At 35.7% G+C, this 16,763-nt stretch overlaps 1 protein-coding gene across 1 annotated transcript in view; it reads right to left on the bottom strand.

Moving 5' to 3' along the window:
* Positions 1-16,763, bottom strand: part of LOC105934256 (zeta-sarcoglycan) — a 423,091-nt gene that overhangs the window by 55,464 nt on the left and 350,864 nt on the right. Inside the window, exons 5-6 of the mRNA XM_036134093.1 lie at positions 10,836-10,958; positions 6,407-6,479 (exon numbers count right to left, since the gene is read on the bottom strand). Coding sequence (XP_035989986.1) covers positions 6,407-6,479; positions 10,836-10,958 — 196 coding nt within the window. The remainder of the gene's footprint in view (positions 1-6,406; positions 6,480-10,835; positions 10,959-16,763) is intronic.

Genomic DNA, 16,763 nt, shown 5'->3' with positions numbered 1-16,763 from the left:
CACTTGAAACAGATTTTATCTCCAGAGTTGTCCTTCCTCTCTCTAATACCTCCTGTTACAACGGAAAATCAAGTTTAGAAAAAAACTTTTGTTTTGTCAAAACAAATTTAAACAAGTGGACCGTTGTATATGTCGGTGCAACACCCATGCTCTCTGCATAGATGAAGAGCATGCGGCGACGTGGACCTGTTACTCATAGTTCCAGTGGGGCTCATCACGTACCCCAGTCAGTACTGCACAGTACTTTTTGCCTCCCCCTGTGTATTTTGACTGCTCATTTATGGCAGAACAGAACAACTAAATATGTCACCTCATTAAATAGATTAGCATAGAATGTCAGCATGTTTTCTTACCATGTAATCAAACATGGCACACCTCTTTACTGCCTCATATCACCTTCTCGCATATAGTTTAATAGGCAGTGCGCAAATTCAGCAATTTTAACAGTGATTAAGTGAAGATCCTTCTCAAAGGAAACAGTCAGAGGGGCAAATTGATTTTTTCTTATTACTGTTAGTATTTTACTTGTCATGATGAAAGGCTTGAATCCCAATGGATTTGAGTTGTGTTCCATGACCTGTATTTGTAGTAGGAAAATTTACAGAAGTTAAACACAAACATACAAATACATGATAAATGATTAGTTTTGTAGCTGCTGTGCAAAATATGTGCAGTGGCTACATATTGTGCAAACATTTTAAGCATTTGCCAATTCTTTTCATGTATGAGTTTTTGGTACAAGTAAATATTTAGCTGTACAAGTTCAGATTCTTAGCTATGCAACTTCTGATATCGTAATGCACAGCTGATCATATCCAACAAACTGGCTTGGATGATTTGAAACATACCTGCCTTTTTACCTGTGTATATCTGTGAGTGGTTATAATCATTCTACACAATTTTTCAACATTCCCTTTGCTAAAGATCAGAAGACTGCAGAAAATGTAACAGCCATTGAACAGTCACTTCACAAGCACATGGGACAAGAGTTGGTTCTAGAGGTCAGTATTCAATTGTTCAAGCTGATGAATTACACTCTTTTGGAGGAAAGCATTGTACAGATTCTGCTTTGAGATAAAATGTGGCTTGAAACAGCAAGATAAATGGAAAACAAACTGATAAAATGAAGTCTGTGATACAAATTCAACAGCAAAAGTTAAAGCCTGGACTCCACTCTCCAGATATTACAGCTTTCAACATTAAAGTAAAATATCTCATGCATTCATCATATAGGTAAACAACTCACAAGTTACAGCAGCCAAATAAAAGGGAAGGTGGGGTAGTGACAAAAGTGGTTTTAACTAGTCTCAAGAGTAAATATTCTCTAATTTTGAAACTGTCCAACAAACAGAAAAAAACAACAGAATTAACCAAGAAAAGATGCACTGTTGTCTTCAATTCTAGTACTTACAACAAACACCTGAGCCAACAATCTTAATTATCCATTTCAAAGTATAAAAAATATTTTATGATATAGCTAAGCCTAACATAAATACATACTCGTCTATATTTTTACCTAATGTCTGTATGTTGTGAGTGCAGTAAATAAAGTCTAATTCTTTGATTGGACACAATCATGGTCAAACAAAGCTGATTCTGACATATCTCAAAACATCTAAAACAATGTCTACATTTCCAGAAATGTTTCATCTGGTTAGTCATGGAAACAACTCTTCCTTCTAGTTTTCCATCTTTTTCTCTCCCTTATGCTACTGATAACCTGTTGGACAGCTCATTAGTTTTAAATGGGTTTCGGTCCACTCATTACATGTTCCATTTACCTTCACGGCATAACACTCAACTTTTTATAATGAGAGGGATAAAGCAAAGGAAAGGGATGTGTTTGGAGTGCTGTTGGGTTGTATCAAGCAGATATATTCAGAATTGCAATGAAAAATACAATGGTGTGTATATCGCCAACAAAGTTACAAAAAAGACTTAACAAACTTTTTGTGAATAAAAATTTGGAGTTAAATCCCTACTTTAGCATTTTGCCAAATACTTTACACTGCATGATCTATTGACATTAATGTATACAAAAGGCAGACATTGAACAGAAAGTCATAGAAATTACCTATCTGTGCCACTGGGAAGCTGTTTGTAAACCTAGGTAGATTTAAAAGATTAAATAAACTTCAACCATTTGCAGGTCTGTAAAAACTTTTAGGTGTTAGGCGTTCATTGTAGCTCCTCTGCTCTCTTCGTATACTTTGAATATGGCTGAAAGTCACAATAAGCAAACCGCCAACAAGTTTCTAAGAAGTAAAGGAAGACCGCAGTAGAAAGAAATAAGACCAGAGTCAATTTGGGCAATTTTTGTTTTTCAGGCGACGACTCCCCCCCGAGCAGGTAAGATGGTCTTGCGCATGCACAGTTATTCAAAAGGGGACCTGGGGAAACCTCCCGAAAATTTGCATACGCTATCTTTAAGCGTTACTTTATAATATGTGATTATATGTAAAAGTATAAGTTAAAAACTCAAAATTCACAAAGGAGAATGTGTCATGGTCTTCTATAAATATGTAAAATATTCATCTGCAAATTCACTGCTTTCACTCACTGGATCAGCCAAAGACAAACACACAAATCACACACTTAATTTAGTACCTTTCTCCTATTCAGCTGCATCATTTTGTCTGCTGCTGCAACTCAGTCTCTCGAAGAAAAAGGCTTTATTTAGTATGTGGTTACACACTCTCGCTCGCTCGCTCTCTCTCTTTCTCTCTCTCTCTTTCTCTCAGAGTTTTCTCTCCTCTCACTTCCATCTGTTTTGACAGTCCTTATCCCTTCTGCCCCAGTCCTGCTTCTGCATCTATCAGTCTTGTTGAATGTCAGATTTCAGTGTCACTCCTTTCTGTCTCTACTCTCCAGTCTTTCTTCTCAACTATTTACTTCAGAACATTTAAAAGTATCTTAGTTTCCACCTTAGTTTCATACTTGCTAAGCTTCCTATCCACATCTCTTTATATTCCTGCTGTAATTATTTTTAATATTTTGATCCCTTGTGGGAAACCATATTACCATAATATTCTCTAAACTAAAATAAGGCACACCGTGAATTTAAGGCAGTTTTGTTGCAAGTCAAAAACAAAATCCATATCTTGTACAAGTATCATCATGATTTTAGGTGTGGCCTGATTGACCTCCTATTTGGAATTCTTGGAAATGATACATAACTGCAATGTAAAAAGATTGGCCCCATCATCAACAACACACCTACTTATGGAGCATATTATGCAAAAACTTTTTGAGTGTAGATCATAATCGTCACAACTTTTCCTCTTTTCTTGTTTATGATAGTAATATTCATCTCTAGGTTTGAAACTAGGAACTAAAGAGCAAAAAGATGAATTCAAACTTGAGAGAAATGTTTATCCACTGAACATTTAGGTGGTTAATCTAGGAGGAGAAGAAATTCAGGAATATCCTTCAGAGGGAATTAAAATCACTCTGATGTTAGACCAGTTTGCTTATATTTCACTGCTATAAAGTCACCATTCGTGACAAAATCTGTAATTCACAAAACAAAATGGTGGCGGTGCCAGGTTAAATAAAGGAATTTATCCTCAAGTTCTAACTAGAACTGGACACAATCACATGGTGCTGTGTTCTAACTTCTCATGCCTTTGAACGACAGCCTTTAATTTTCTTTAAACCACTTTTTTTTTAAAGTGCATTTTAAAATGACTCATCCACTTTAAATATCAATTGAAAGCCTAACTGTATTTAAATTATGGATTATATGTTAAGATGATTAGGGTTTTCTGGCTCTAATTGTATTTTAACATTTAATAATTTTCAAACTAAGAATTTTTGATACATTTTTTTTGGTGGGTCTGTGTCTACTTGACAGTGTGGTGAAACAGTCATGGGGCTCTTTTAGCACATGCTAACCATTGCATTCAATTGAGAATGTGCTAGAGCTAATGTTTTCTCTCTGTGCAAGTAACTTTTCCCTTGCCCTTTTGGTATCACACTCCTTTGTGTGAAAAAGCTTAATTTTACAGGTAACAGTAAAAAAATGTAAATAAAATGAAGATACAAGAATTGAGGCAGATTTATGCCATAATAAGAACATTGTTTTCTGGGCTGTTGTCAATCGTAGAGTTATTGCAACCTACCAGCATGATAATTATTGCACTATTTTGTAATACTGCAATAATATAGGCACTTAAAGGTGTGTAAAAATATATTGAATAACTTTAAAAGAACAGCGACATAATTCTAAAAGTTATTCCATTACCAATAATGAGGTGAAGAATGCATAGTTCATTATTTTTATTAATATTTTTATTAATACAGCTCTCTGTCTTATTGTGATTGACATTATTTCACAGTACCTTACTTTTCCATATGCAAAATTTATCTTTTTTTGTGCAAATTATAATAAAAATTATCAGCATAATAAAAAAATATGTACTCTTGCTCATCAGTGAGACACATGTTGAGTACATGTTTTAATACAGGACTTCGATGGTAACAGTCCAACCTTTGTACTCTGCAGCCCTCAGAGCTTTTGTTACCTTCTGTCAGGCCTGTCAGACAGCCAGTCTCTACCATGTGTCGCTCTCTTGTCAGCCATTTTCTAGTCACTCGATTGATTGACATAGACCTGGTCAAAATCTGAATATGTACTTCAGGACATCACAGTCTCAATGTTTTCACCAGTTACATGTGTGGTGTCAAAACCAAAAACTAAACATTTTGCAGTCTAAAGTAGCTGCAGTTTTGATATCTAAAAGTGTATCTTGATAAATGTTTTCTTTACACCTCAGAAAAGACATGCGGAAATGAGGGGGGATACAGCTCGGGAGATAGTGACAAACTGTCTGCACGATCAACCATGAGGAAGAACACAGGGTTATAAAACAAGCATGACATTGTGATGCAATACAAAAAACAAACAGCTGCAGCACCACGAGATTGCAAACTTGCAGAGACAAAGGCACCACAGTGTCCATTGTCTGTCTAATACGAGAAATTCATTGAACAGAAGCTGATAAAGAAAGTAGCATGCTGAGAATGGTGCCCAGCAATTTTATACATATTTAGAAATAATAAATATGGCGCCCCGCCCCCGCGACGCCCCACAGGCCCACGGGCTCGTCCCCGCGGCTCTTGAGGGCGTCGGCATTGCGGTGGCTGGGGGATTTCCTCGGGGTCGTCTCTGCTCCTTCCTTGGGGGGGGTTGCAGATATCCTGTGTCGGCCCCTCCTGGGCGACCTGCTTTAGGGAGTCCGGGGTTACGGGTCCCCTGACGCCTGCCTCTGTGCTCGGGGAAGGTGGGTCTTCGGTTCTCCACAATCACTATCAAGCTATTTCTGGATAATTTTCACCTAAACTAGTGCACTTTCACATCTCCTGCAGGTGCTGGGTCCCAGGTATTAAGTGTTCACTTATATACAGTAATCTTATAATTTATTTATTTATTTATGTTCTTTCACTTTCTTTTTTCAAGTATCACATTACACATGTCAGCTTACATAATCATATATATGATTTAGCAATGGCATCTAGGTGTTATTCGATTGTATCTGTTGCTTTATGTCTGTTGGTTGTGCTGTTCTTTTTGTGTCTCTTTCCAGGTGATGGAGCAGACAAAGAAGGTTTTATCATTCTCTCCCTTTTATCTCCTCTTTCTTTCACCTCTACTCTTTTTTTTCTCTTTTCTTTCACTTTTTGTTCTTCCTTTACTCTCCCATTGTCATGTCCATATAATTTGAAATTCTCCTTGCAGGAATCATAATAAAGCTATTTACAAGCATAAATCAAGCAGAGCACTATGGCGAAAGCTGTACGCTCCACTTGTAAAAGCAAAATCTGTTGAGCTCTATCTGGCATTGAGACATCAATTCCTATTGCCATATTGCTAGACAGGACACTGGGAAAAAAAAAAGAAATAATAAATATATTTAAACAATCTGCCCGAGGACCGCAGATTGCAAATTATAAGCCACACCCCTTTGGCTCTGTAACACCAATTGGATGCTCTGAAAGCACACAGGGTCTCAGTGGATTGACTTGTATAATGTAAAATGACAAACGATGTGGGATACCTGGTTGCCTATTATTGCAGAAATATGACTGGAAAGGTTTGAGACTCTGTTGGAAAACTGTTATCCCCCCATGATTGTGTAGCAGCCCATACCATGTACAGAACATAACATTTCTGTATTAAAAATATTTTTATTAAATGAGTCTTATGTAATATTTCAGTTTTCTGAGAAACTGAATTGTGGAGTTTCATTGTGTGTATGCCATGACACTTTAATGTCAATTTGTATGTAATAAATTCCACATTTTCTATCAAGTTATTGAAAATGTTTTACTTTTTCATAAGATTAAATTTTTTTGAGAAGGGATGTACATACTAATACAAAGCAAGACAGTTATATAAATTACTTACTTTAGATCCTGAAATGGCTCTGCCCTTATATGTGAAGTCTCCACAGAATGGCTAAACACCACCCCTTCGTCTCCTGTAGAAAGGGATAAAGAGGGTTAAATTAATGAAACTAAAAGCAGTTATTGCGACATCAATGCATCATAATCTTGCGTCATACATTCTTTGCACCACGGAGCTAATTTATTTTGTATATCATGCAAACTGTTCTCATTTTGCATTAGCAGTAAAACATGGTGCTGTGTTAATTTTTAGAAGCAGTATGAAGATGTGGAGGATAACATATGCAAGCATTTCAACTAGTAGAAAAGCTTGCTTTATTTATATGTAACATGGTTAAATTGGTTCAGGTTGAATCCTGCTAAAATGTACCATCTGCTGATAAAACGGTGTATTGCATTCACACTAGGAAGAGTGGGGTATTATGGGTAATCCTCAGAGCCATGAGGATCACTGACGAGGTAACGTGTCTCTGCTATTCGAAAAAAAAATATTATTTATACATTTTATAAAATATGTTTTTTTTTTTTTTTTTTGCATATTATTGAAATATGTTTAATCCATGTTACGCTAGTGTTGCTATTATATCGTTTTTTTGTTTTGTTTTAGAAATGTTTAGTTTGTGAGAAAGTGTGGCGGGGATTTCTCAAACAGTAACATTATGGCTCCTTGCAGGAGCTTGTTTTATGCCAGAGACTGACCTTACCTTGATGCCCATTATGTGAAATGCAGGTATGTTTTACCAACTCTCTTGTAGCAGATGGTTAACAAAAGGCTGAGTTTTATACTAACAGTTTTATATAAAGATGTGGTTCATTTATATTTTTGCATTGCTATTCCAAGATGCAAGTTTATATAAACTAAAATATAAAAATGGCATCCAGTAAATAAAATGTCAGCATTTTATTTTATTTTTCAGAGCATTTTAATTAATTATTTTACTTTCTTTGAAAAGGACACTCACTGGGTGTTCCTTTACTGTAAACAAAATCCACTATGCGATCCCTGTAATTTTCAATGACTTTATTGTGGTTACTGTATTATGGGTAATCCTCAGAACCATGAGGATCAATGACGAGGAGCTTGTTTTATGCCAGAGACTGACCTTACCTCGATGTCCATTATGTGAAATGCAGATGGAGAATTAAAGAAAACCAGCTGATGCCAGCTTGAGCTCCTTGTCATTTATTGCCACACCAAGAGAAGCCACCAGAACCACATAGGCCACATATACACATTTTTGTTCAGTTAGTCAAGCTGATGCATACATGATATTTTAATTATTAAAAGAAATGCCAAAAGTAAGTGATAATCATGCCCTAACTAATTCTGCTAAGAGTGCATTATACTTCTCCCAACACATGTCTATTTCTATTTGAAGGAAAAAGGTTGGCTCTGATAAAATGACGTGCTTAGCCCCCTGTGTCCAGCAGCCACCTCTGCAACTGTGAACAGATGTTTGGCAGTAGCTCTTGCTGAGACGATAGAGGGTATATTGAAAGCTCAGCACCGCGGCAAATTTAATACTGCATGAGGCAAAGTCACTGGCGGGCCCACAGATAACAAGATGACTGACTTAGTGTTTAAAGCCTAAGTCACGCGTAAACAAGTTTATTTGTAGGGATTTTTTCTGCAAACTATGAAAATTAGTGTGCACTTTCTAATTGTTGGCATCCTACACAATGCAGGTTATCTCGCCAACAACAATTTGGCATTTGTTTTCTAGCTTGCTTTGGGGATTTTGTTGCGGCTCTCTTGTTTACATGAAATGTTTATGAGCTTGTCACCCTCCGTTTGGTGGTACCTTTACTAATTCAGAATACCCAGAGAGTGTTTTCAGAGCACAGTCAGTGACCTGAAACTCACGAGCCAGGTACTTTAAATCCAGTGGTAATGTCACTCATTTCAAATTTGAAAAACACCAGCATATATAAACAGTGTCATTGTGTGTCTGCAGTTAGAGTTTGACATGTTTCTTTGGTCCGTCTGTCTTCTCCTCCATCTGTCACCCAGTAAAGGACAAAAGCAATCACCTCCAGCCCTAAACCTCTTTGCCCTCATTCTTTCAGAGTGCCTCTAATGGACAAATCTCTCAAATTGCCTTCAGCTTTATGTGAGTGTATCGTAGAGGATTTAGCACACTTTCACCTTCAAACTTCAATTCATGGAGTTTTGCATGTTTTGCACATCCATCACCCAGGTCATAATCAAAATAACAAATTATTATAAAAAGTTTTTAAAAATGCTCTTACATTATATGAATAATATATATTATTTGCTGCAGAAGATTACCTTTTTCTATTCAGTAATAGACATTTAGTACTGCACACTTTCATACAAATGTAAACCTTGAAGCTTTGTTTATCTATTAAAACAGATTTGGAGTTTCTTTATAACCTATTGGGTTATGTATTATATGTCCCTGGTAGTCATTAAGATCCTGGTATAGGTTCATATGAGTCCCACATACTTCAGATATTTTCCAGAAGAAATTTAAAAACTGACTCTTCCAAAATTAAAAACAAGACCAAAGAAAAAATCTTTACAGGCCAACAAGACAGCATTGTGTTTAGACAGATGTGGAGGAGGACAGAAAATGTCTTCAATTAAAGTGTTCGAGAGTTCAAGTTGAAAGCAGTTTCAATCGTTCTACAATCAAACAAAAAGGATCAACTGGTGGATTTCAAAGTTTTATTCAGAGAAAACTGAGTGAGTGAACATAAAAGCTTTCTCAGAGCCTTAAATGTTCTGATTTCAGTTCGCAAAAACAAGGCAAGGCACAACAACTGTTAGTGCGCCCTTTTGTACATGAGTGACCCTCTTAGAACAACAAATTGGTGCAGTACCCAAAAAACAATCATGCTTTTGTTAAGATTATATAAAATATATATTTTTTACTCAGCAAAAGGCACATAGCAGTTCCCCAAAAATTAAAAAAAAATGTAGCTGGATGACTCCGGGAACTCAAAATCTAAAGGGTACAAGCCTTTTCCTAAGTACAATGAAGCTGCTTCAAAAATGCATATTTCAACAAGATGAAACAAAACCAAATAGCCAACATAAACCAGGATTAGGTTAAATAATGGTACATGTGGAAATTGATCAATCCAAAAAATGGACTTAAATCTCACAATAATGTGAAATGGCCATGTACTAATTTAGAAGAGCAGTATGCAATTTTTTTTAATTATTTTAGATAGAACTAAAAAATATTGATGTGAAGAACTAAAGGTGCATTTTTAGATGGACTATGGTATGATATCACACACCATCTCTCTTTGCTGTGTTCTCCAGACTCTCATTTACAAAGCCAGGCTAACCGTACCTGCATGTACATGCATGTACATGCATGTGAACAGCTGCCAGTCTGGGATCAGCCCCTCTCTTCCCATTAAATGCTATTGTCAGAGCAGTGTAGTGTAGGAGTACAATGACGCAGAGCACGCCCAGTGGATCAAAACGTTCTCTTGCTAACAGCATTGTAAAGTTATGAGTTATTAACTACTTCACTAGACAAGTTCCTCTGAAAGGTGATGCTGTTTTGCTGTGTTTTTATCCTTTATACGCAAATGCGAGGCAACGGGTGAGAAAGTGGGCCGGGTTGCAGCTGGAGTGCAGGTAGAGTGAGTCGTGGCTTGTCACACATCATGTTTTGGTCTACAGACAGTGCTCAACTGCCTACCTAGTGATGAAATTTCGCTTTAAAGATACGATAAAATGACAACTATAGGTTAGCATTTTTATCACATTAAAAGAATGTCTAATTGTATCTTTGCTATTTGGAAGATTTTGAAGGACCTCCAAAGTTCTTTTATAAATAACAGATTAGTCCATTGATTCGGCCTTTTGATGTGTTTCTTTTTTATTTTAAATCTCACATAATCTCTACATTTAGAAAATAAGTACTGGAAATGATTAATGCATCCAAAGTGTTACTATAAAATTGATTTACAGCTTTGTGTTTTTAGAATCAAATGTTTTTTATATTGTTTTGTGTTGTAAATATTTCACTGGCGGATCCTAATACAAGTATGACTGCATTTTCATTTCAGCAGTTCTACAGTTTATGTGACGTTTTATTCCCACAATTTTATTCTTTTTAGCTAAACATATTTTTGGTGTTCAGGGTTGATTGTTATTTGAATGTGTCTTTGTTGTATTAGTAAAATCTTATTAATTGACTGATTATGTTAGATAAAGATGTTTGAGTTGCAATTAGTTGTAATTTCATAATTACAACTCAGTTATAGATTCAGGTTAGACAAAGCCTCCTAGTCTACATGACTAAATACCTGATGTCATTAAATGTAATAATTAATGTACAATAAATAGTAAAACATCTGACAAAAATAGCAAATCTGATAATATGAACAACTTTGTTGCAATGTTTATCACACACAGTATAAGTTAAACAGTTTATACATTGCATTACCTGTGACCCTAAGTTTCTCAGTACCGATGCTGACCTCTTCCTCATCTGCGGAAAACAGAACTCTCTCGCCATCAGCACTCTTCACTTCAAACCTTTGACACTGCGCCTCGACAATTTCTGAACCTGAAATGAGAGATAAAGTGTCTTAGGTTTAAAACATACTCTAAAACAGCAAATGGTGGGCCATGAAAGCAACCAAGTAGAGAATGTTGCTGCCCACATCCCTTTACTGAGCCATTAAGTCTTCAGCATTTAGATTGAAGAACTACAGAGGGTACTGAACTCCGAACAAGAGCATCTCTAACTTTGTTCAGGCTTTGACACCACACAAATGACGGAGAATAAATTGGGACTTTTTTACACGAATGTAGCAACTATCACGACTGTAGCTGCTGTGACATGTTGTCAGAAAATAAATCTATGAAAACAAAATGTCCCACTTAAGGAGAAAACATTCTGTGTTTGTGTGAGAACTTTTGTTTTATCAGAAAACACAAGAAATAGTTTTCTGAAAACTCTGTTTAAATTAAGGGAAAAATCTTAGAAGTGTTTACTCATAGACAGTAAAGTATAAATGCAATGCATGTACCAAACTCACCCAGAGAAAGATGATTCAATATAGTGACTAAAAGAAAGTACATTTATGATACAATTTTAATCTTAAGGATTGGTATGGTAAAAATCTTCTGGTTACAGGTTACAACCTCGAAAAGAAGAGAAGCAAAAAACAATCAAAAAATCTATATATTTACAGTATTTTCCAGACTCTAAGGCACACTTAAAACCCTTAAATGTTCTAAAAAAATTGATGGTGGGCCAAATAATCAGGTGCACCTTATATATATACTTGCCATTGTGCTTAATGATCTATTTTATGAGGTACAATGTACTCAAAAACACATTTGGGAAGAATATGTGTGGACATAGACACACATAGACAGGGAAATTCACGGTGTGCCTTATGGTCTGAAAAATACGGTCTATGTATATATATATATATATATATATATATATATATATATATATATATATATATATATATATATAGTCACTGATAAAGACTAAATCAAAATATAACAACTGTACATATAGACAGTATCAATTCAGAAATAAAAAAAACAAAAAAAACACCTTCAGTAACTCGACAACTTGGGATTCATGATTACACACAGCAGACTAGTAACAGTTCCTTTGTTAAATAAATGATGCTAATTATTGTCTACGTTTTTCATTTTTTCCTTTTGTTCATAGGAACTTGACCACATACCAGTCAGAATACTCATTTGTGTAACATCAGTGTTTGAGTTTGTTTAACATCATGCAGACAGTGAATTTTAGTCAACATTGGCAAACATGGTTGAGGATCTGGTAATTTATGTCAAGATGTGTTTGGCAGGGATGGGTGTGTTGGGATGAATGACTGATTGGACATGCCTGAACCAAAACAAGAAGAGGATTTATGCATTAACTGCATCAACTGCCTTACATGCTGGAGAATCTTGGCAGTCACAATCAAACTTTAATAGCTGAGATCCATCTGAAATCAAGCTCTATTTTATCTTCTTTCTCTGTTACTGCATTTTTCTGTCCAAATTTATCTCTTGAACTCTCACTCCTTGTGGCAATAAAACAGTGTCTGTACTTAACTTAAAAAAACTTTACAAACTTAATGTACATTCATATGTGTATGCAAAACTTAGCAGAAGGAAAATTGTGAGTTGTGGGGCAGGTGTCAGGGAAGAAAAATGAGGTTTAAAGAGGAAAAAGGACAAAAGTTGAAGCATGTTTAAATGAAAGATGTCCTCCTTTAGATTGGGTCTCTGGTATTTGAGTAGCACAGTTAGCTGATCCACTTTTGTCCTAAAATACAGCACATAGGACAGATTTCTTGCATGGATGCAGGCCAGCATAATTAGAAATACTTATTCACGAAAAAGTGTATTTTGCTTGTTCTGTGGTTGTGGAGTGTGTGTTATGAAAAGGCAAACTGTTGCCTACATTTCTTGTGGCAAGATAAAGTCAGACTTGGATAAGGAAGATATTGACTTATTAATTGCCCAAATAGGGAAAAAGGCTGCTGTATGTCTGTTTCAAACAAAAGCTGCAAATGTACAGATACTGTGAATCCAGTATTAAAATACAAGTTTAAATTATAAAAGGCTGCACAAGTGTAAGTGGTGAGTAAGAAGTTAAAACTAGTGAGACAGAATATAACAAAATAAGAATAAGTTAGCACACTTTTTTCCAGGGCTTGGCTTTAGGCATAACTGTTGCCAAACTTAAACCTCCTATTTAGCATTTGTCTATCCAAAACAACAATACCAATCAATGATAAAATAAGCTATGTTTTTTGCTGCGGTATTGTGACAACTTGTGTCATGAGAGCATTTCATATTATAACACCAAAATGTTTCTCATCAAAGTGAAATCAGTCTTGTGAAGCCCTGTTCAAATGCTGATGACATGTAACATTCTCTGGTGAGGTAACTGTCCAATGTTATTATGAGTCCGAGATTGGAAGGCGAGTGCTTTAATCTTAACACTCTATTGTGTATATGGCATCAACACTCCTTTTATGAAAGAAGGAAGTAGTTATATTTGCCTGTTGAGATGAAACTCATTTAATAAAAACAGTTTGTTAGGATGGCAAAGTTACAAATTCACTGAAGTCATCTTTATTTCTTAACATTTATATTTCCAAGTATTTGGTATGGCAATATTTTGGATTTGCTGTGGAAAAAGCAAACTGTGACTGAAAAACAAAATACAAATGATGTATAAGCACTGTGGAAATGCTGTGACTAGCCAAGTGTTAGCCAGCAATGTTGAATAGCGTCTATTTCACAGATTACTACTCTAAACCTTTTCCATTGTTGTTACATGGGTCTGGACTACGTTACACAACCTCTTGAGCAAAACCTAAAACATTTGACTGATCAAACACAAAATGAAAACTTCTACGCTGAACAGAAGTATTGTCAAATCTTGTATTGCAAATTCTATGCCCAGTACAAATTCTTTAAAACACAGTCTATCATTTATTAAACATTTCTTCTTACTTAATCTTACATTTTACAACAAAACACCAGTTATTTTTAGTTTCCCACAAAAAATAATACTAAAATTTTGTCTCATTTAGCTCTATTGGACCCAATATCATGTTTTGTCTCTTTTCATTCATTAAATGTATCATTAAATGTTATTATTGTTTGGCACAACAGACAAAGTACTTGAAGTTGGCTGCCCATCAGTACCAAGTAATCAGGGATGAAATTTGCTTTTGCGACAGGTTAACAAAAGGCCATTGGGTGTTTTAAATAGCAGTCTCTTTGACTATGGAGCATCTTTACAAATGCAGATGCATTAAACTAGTTCTTCATCAATCACACATTTATATTGTTGTGACTAAAAAAACATGCTAATGACTCCATAGGCAGTCAGATTTGTTATGTTTGAGAGCTTTGTGGTCGAAGTGTTGCAATGAGATTACATTAGCTACATTCAGTTGGCACTGTGCTTGGCTGACAACAAAATCCTTCTGTAGTGATGCTCTTGTTTGCATCTGCATAAGCTATAACAATAGGAGTGTTATGGACCACTTGAGAAATCTGGTGAGAACGACATACATGGAGCTTTCCTCCTTTTTGGATTTGCTTTGAGCGTACTTGCCTCAAGCCCAAGGTGTAGACGAAACAGGCATTGGATCTGAAATTTTTGGAGAACTCTAACAATGGCTAAACAATACTTCCATCCATCCTGTGTCAGATGGAATATGTGTATCAAAAAGAATGTGGCAAAAACTTTTAAAATAAAGTTGTACTTTACCTCAAGAAGTGAGTCCACCCTTTTCCGCCTTGAACAAAACAAAATGTGAAAATACATGAACATGAATATGTGAACAGTTATTAATGTAATGTTCACAGAAAGTAGTAAAAGGCCATGATGTCAAAGCTAGTGGCAGACAAACTGTCAGATTTTTAGGCATATGTAAGAAGTTATCATATTCAGGGTGGTGCTGCTGCATGAGCATGAATGTATAGTATAGACAGCTGTACTCGTGTTGGTGATTGACCGAGGAGCAAGTCTTTAAAAAACTGGTAGATAGGAGGTGATGCAAGACTTATGACTGGAGTGACGTGACATGCAGTGAAATGACAGCTGAGAACCGGAGAGGAGGGAACTTTTTTTTTGACAACTGCAAAGCTGTGGGCTTACAGTTATCTGACTGGTTTGAGTGAAAGCCAAGTCTAAATGTTCTCTATAAACAGACTGAGCTCGAAGCTGGAAAAGGAGGACATCCACTAATGCAAAAAGCCTCCCGAAAAAAGCATGAGGATAAAAAGTACTTACAAATATTAAATATTATTTAGGATTTGCATTGCATGTTTTGTAATGCATAAAATTTATAGCTTATGACTTGCATGGCTTTTTTTTTGTCAAATTTATTTCCCCTAAGATTATGCAAGAACTCTGCCTATGAATTTAATGCCAAACAAAGTTAACCCTGAGGAATGAAAGGTGAGTAACTACAAAGTAATTTAAAACTCTGTGCAATGTGCCAGAAGCCGCAGCATTTGGAAATGGTGGCCAGAGGTTATTTGTTCAAAATAATTGTTTGGAGAACTGGAAGACAACGGTTTTATACCTGGCAGAAAAAAAGCTCTACTGAGTATTTCTTTCTTTATGCAAACAAAATACATTAAAGTAATATAAACTGAAACAGCAAATGTGGTAAATTTGGAATTATTTTCCTTCACAAAAGATAATGTGTGCTTACTTTATATGGGTTTGTGCTGAGGAGGAAGATGAAAGGATTCAAGTGTCTCAGCATTAACCCTCAGGGGTTAAAAAATCCCCAGGTTTCAAACACACCAAATGGCAGAACATATTCCCAAAATGTAATGACTGTGTAAACTTTTCTCTTTCCTCTTCCCTCTTCCTGCTGACCTGCGGGTGGCAAATGTTAATTCTGTGTAAATGAACTGTTTTTGGACAGCTAATTGCCTCCTGCAATTGTCTCTCTTCTGGATCACACCAAAGTAATTCTGTGACCACCAGAAACAGCGGGAGTCCTCTTTAGGTACCCTTAATAATTAATTCAATGATTTAAATAATCACTTCCTAACAGGATTTCCTCTTTAGTTACAAGTGCCTTCCTCAACAGGACCCTTCAGCAATGATAATGCATAAGAACACCTCAGTGATAGGACAAGTTTCAGTGAATGAAACGAGCAAAGTGTACCGTTCAGTGCATGTGAGAGAAGTATTCATTCATAGTTGAACATATGCTGTAATGGAGTACAATGCCGATACAGTATATCGTCATGCATATCTAAGTAATATATTACTTTATACATCCATGTCAAATATATCATCTGCTAAATCATCTTTGTTTTTGTGTTGCCTTGACACACAGAAATTTAGTTTAGGTTTGGAGATTATGAAAAACCAACTCATAACCGCTTCATACTGACCTGGTTTAAGCATTCTTTTTGTGGTTGTCAGGTTTGATAAATATCACATTTAAGTTTCAACAATTTCATTAAGATGCTAACTATATAAGTTTAGTCCATTTACATTTACATTTATATAACTGACAAATAGAATCATATGAGAACATTTGAGTGGTCTGTTGAGTCATCCCTCAGTAGCAGGATCTAGTAGCTTTTTAGCACCCATACTTGAGTAGGACAATGTTGATGCATCCAAAAACATTTATAACAAATTACAGCTATCTATGTTATATTCCTAATTACATTGTTGCAACAGAACTATATGCAAATGAGATATTATTCTTTAATTCAAGTTAAAGTCTGCAATTTTAGCATCCATTGTACTTGGCAAGAGTGAAACACCAAAGAACTAGAGGGTGTCCACAGTCCAAGTAAAACAAGTGCGTTTTTGTTAATTACCCTAAATGTTGTTGAA

The sequence above is a fragment of the Fundulus heteroclitus genome, unplaced genomic scaffold, assembly GCF_011125445.2.
Source record: "Fundulus heteroclitus isolate FHET01 unplaced genomic scaffold, MU-UCD_Fhet_4.1 scaffold_74, whole genome shotgun sequence".
Taxonomy (NCBI): Eukaryota; Metazoa; Chordata; class Actinopteri; order Cyprinodontiformes; family Fundulidae; genus Fundulus; species Fundulus heteroclitus.
The sequence above is the reverse complement of the archived record's forward strand: the minus strand, read 5'-3'. Positions and strand labels throughout refer to the sequence as shown.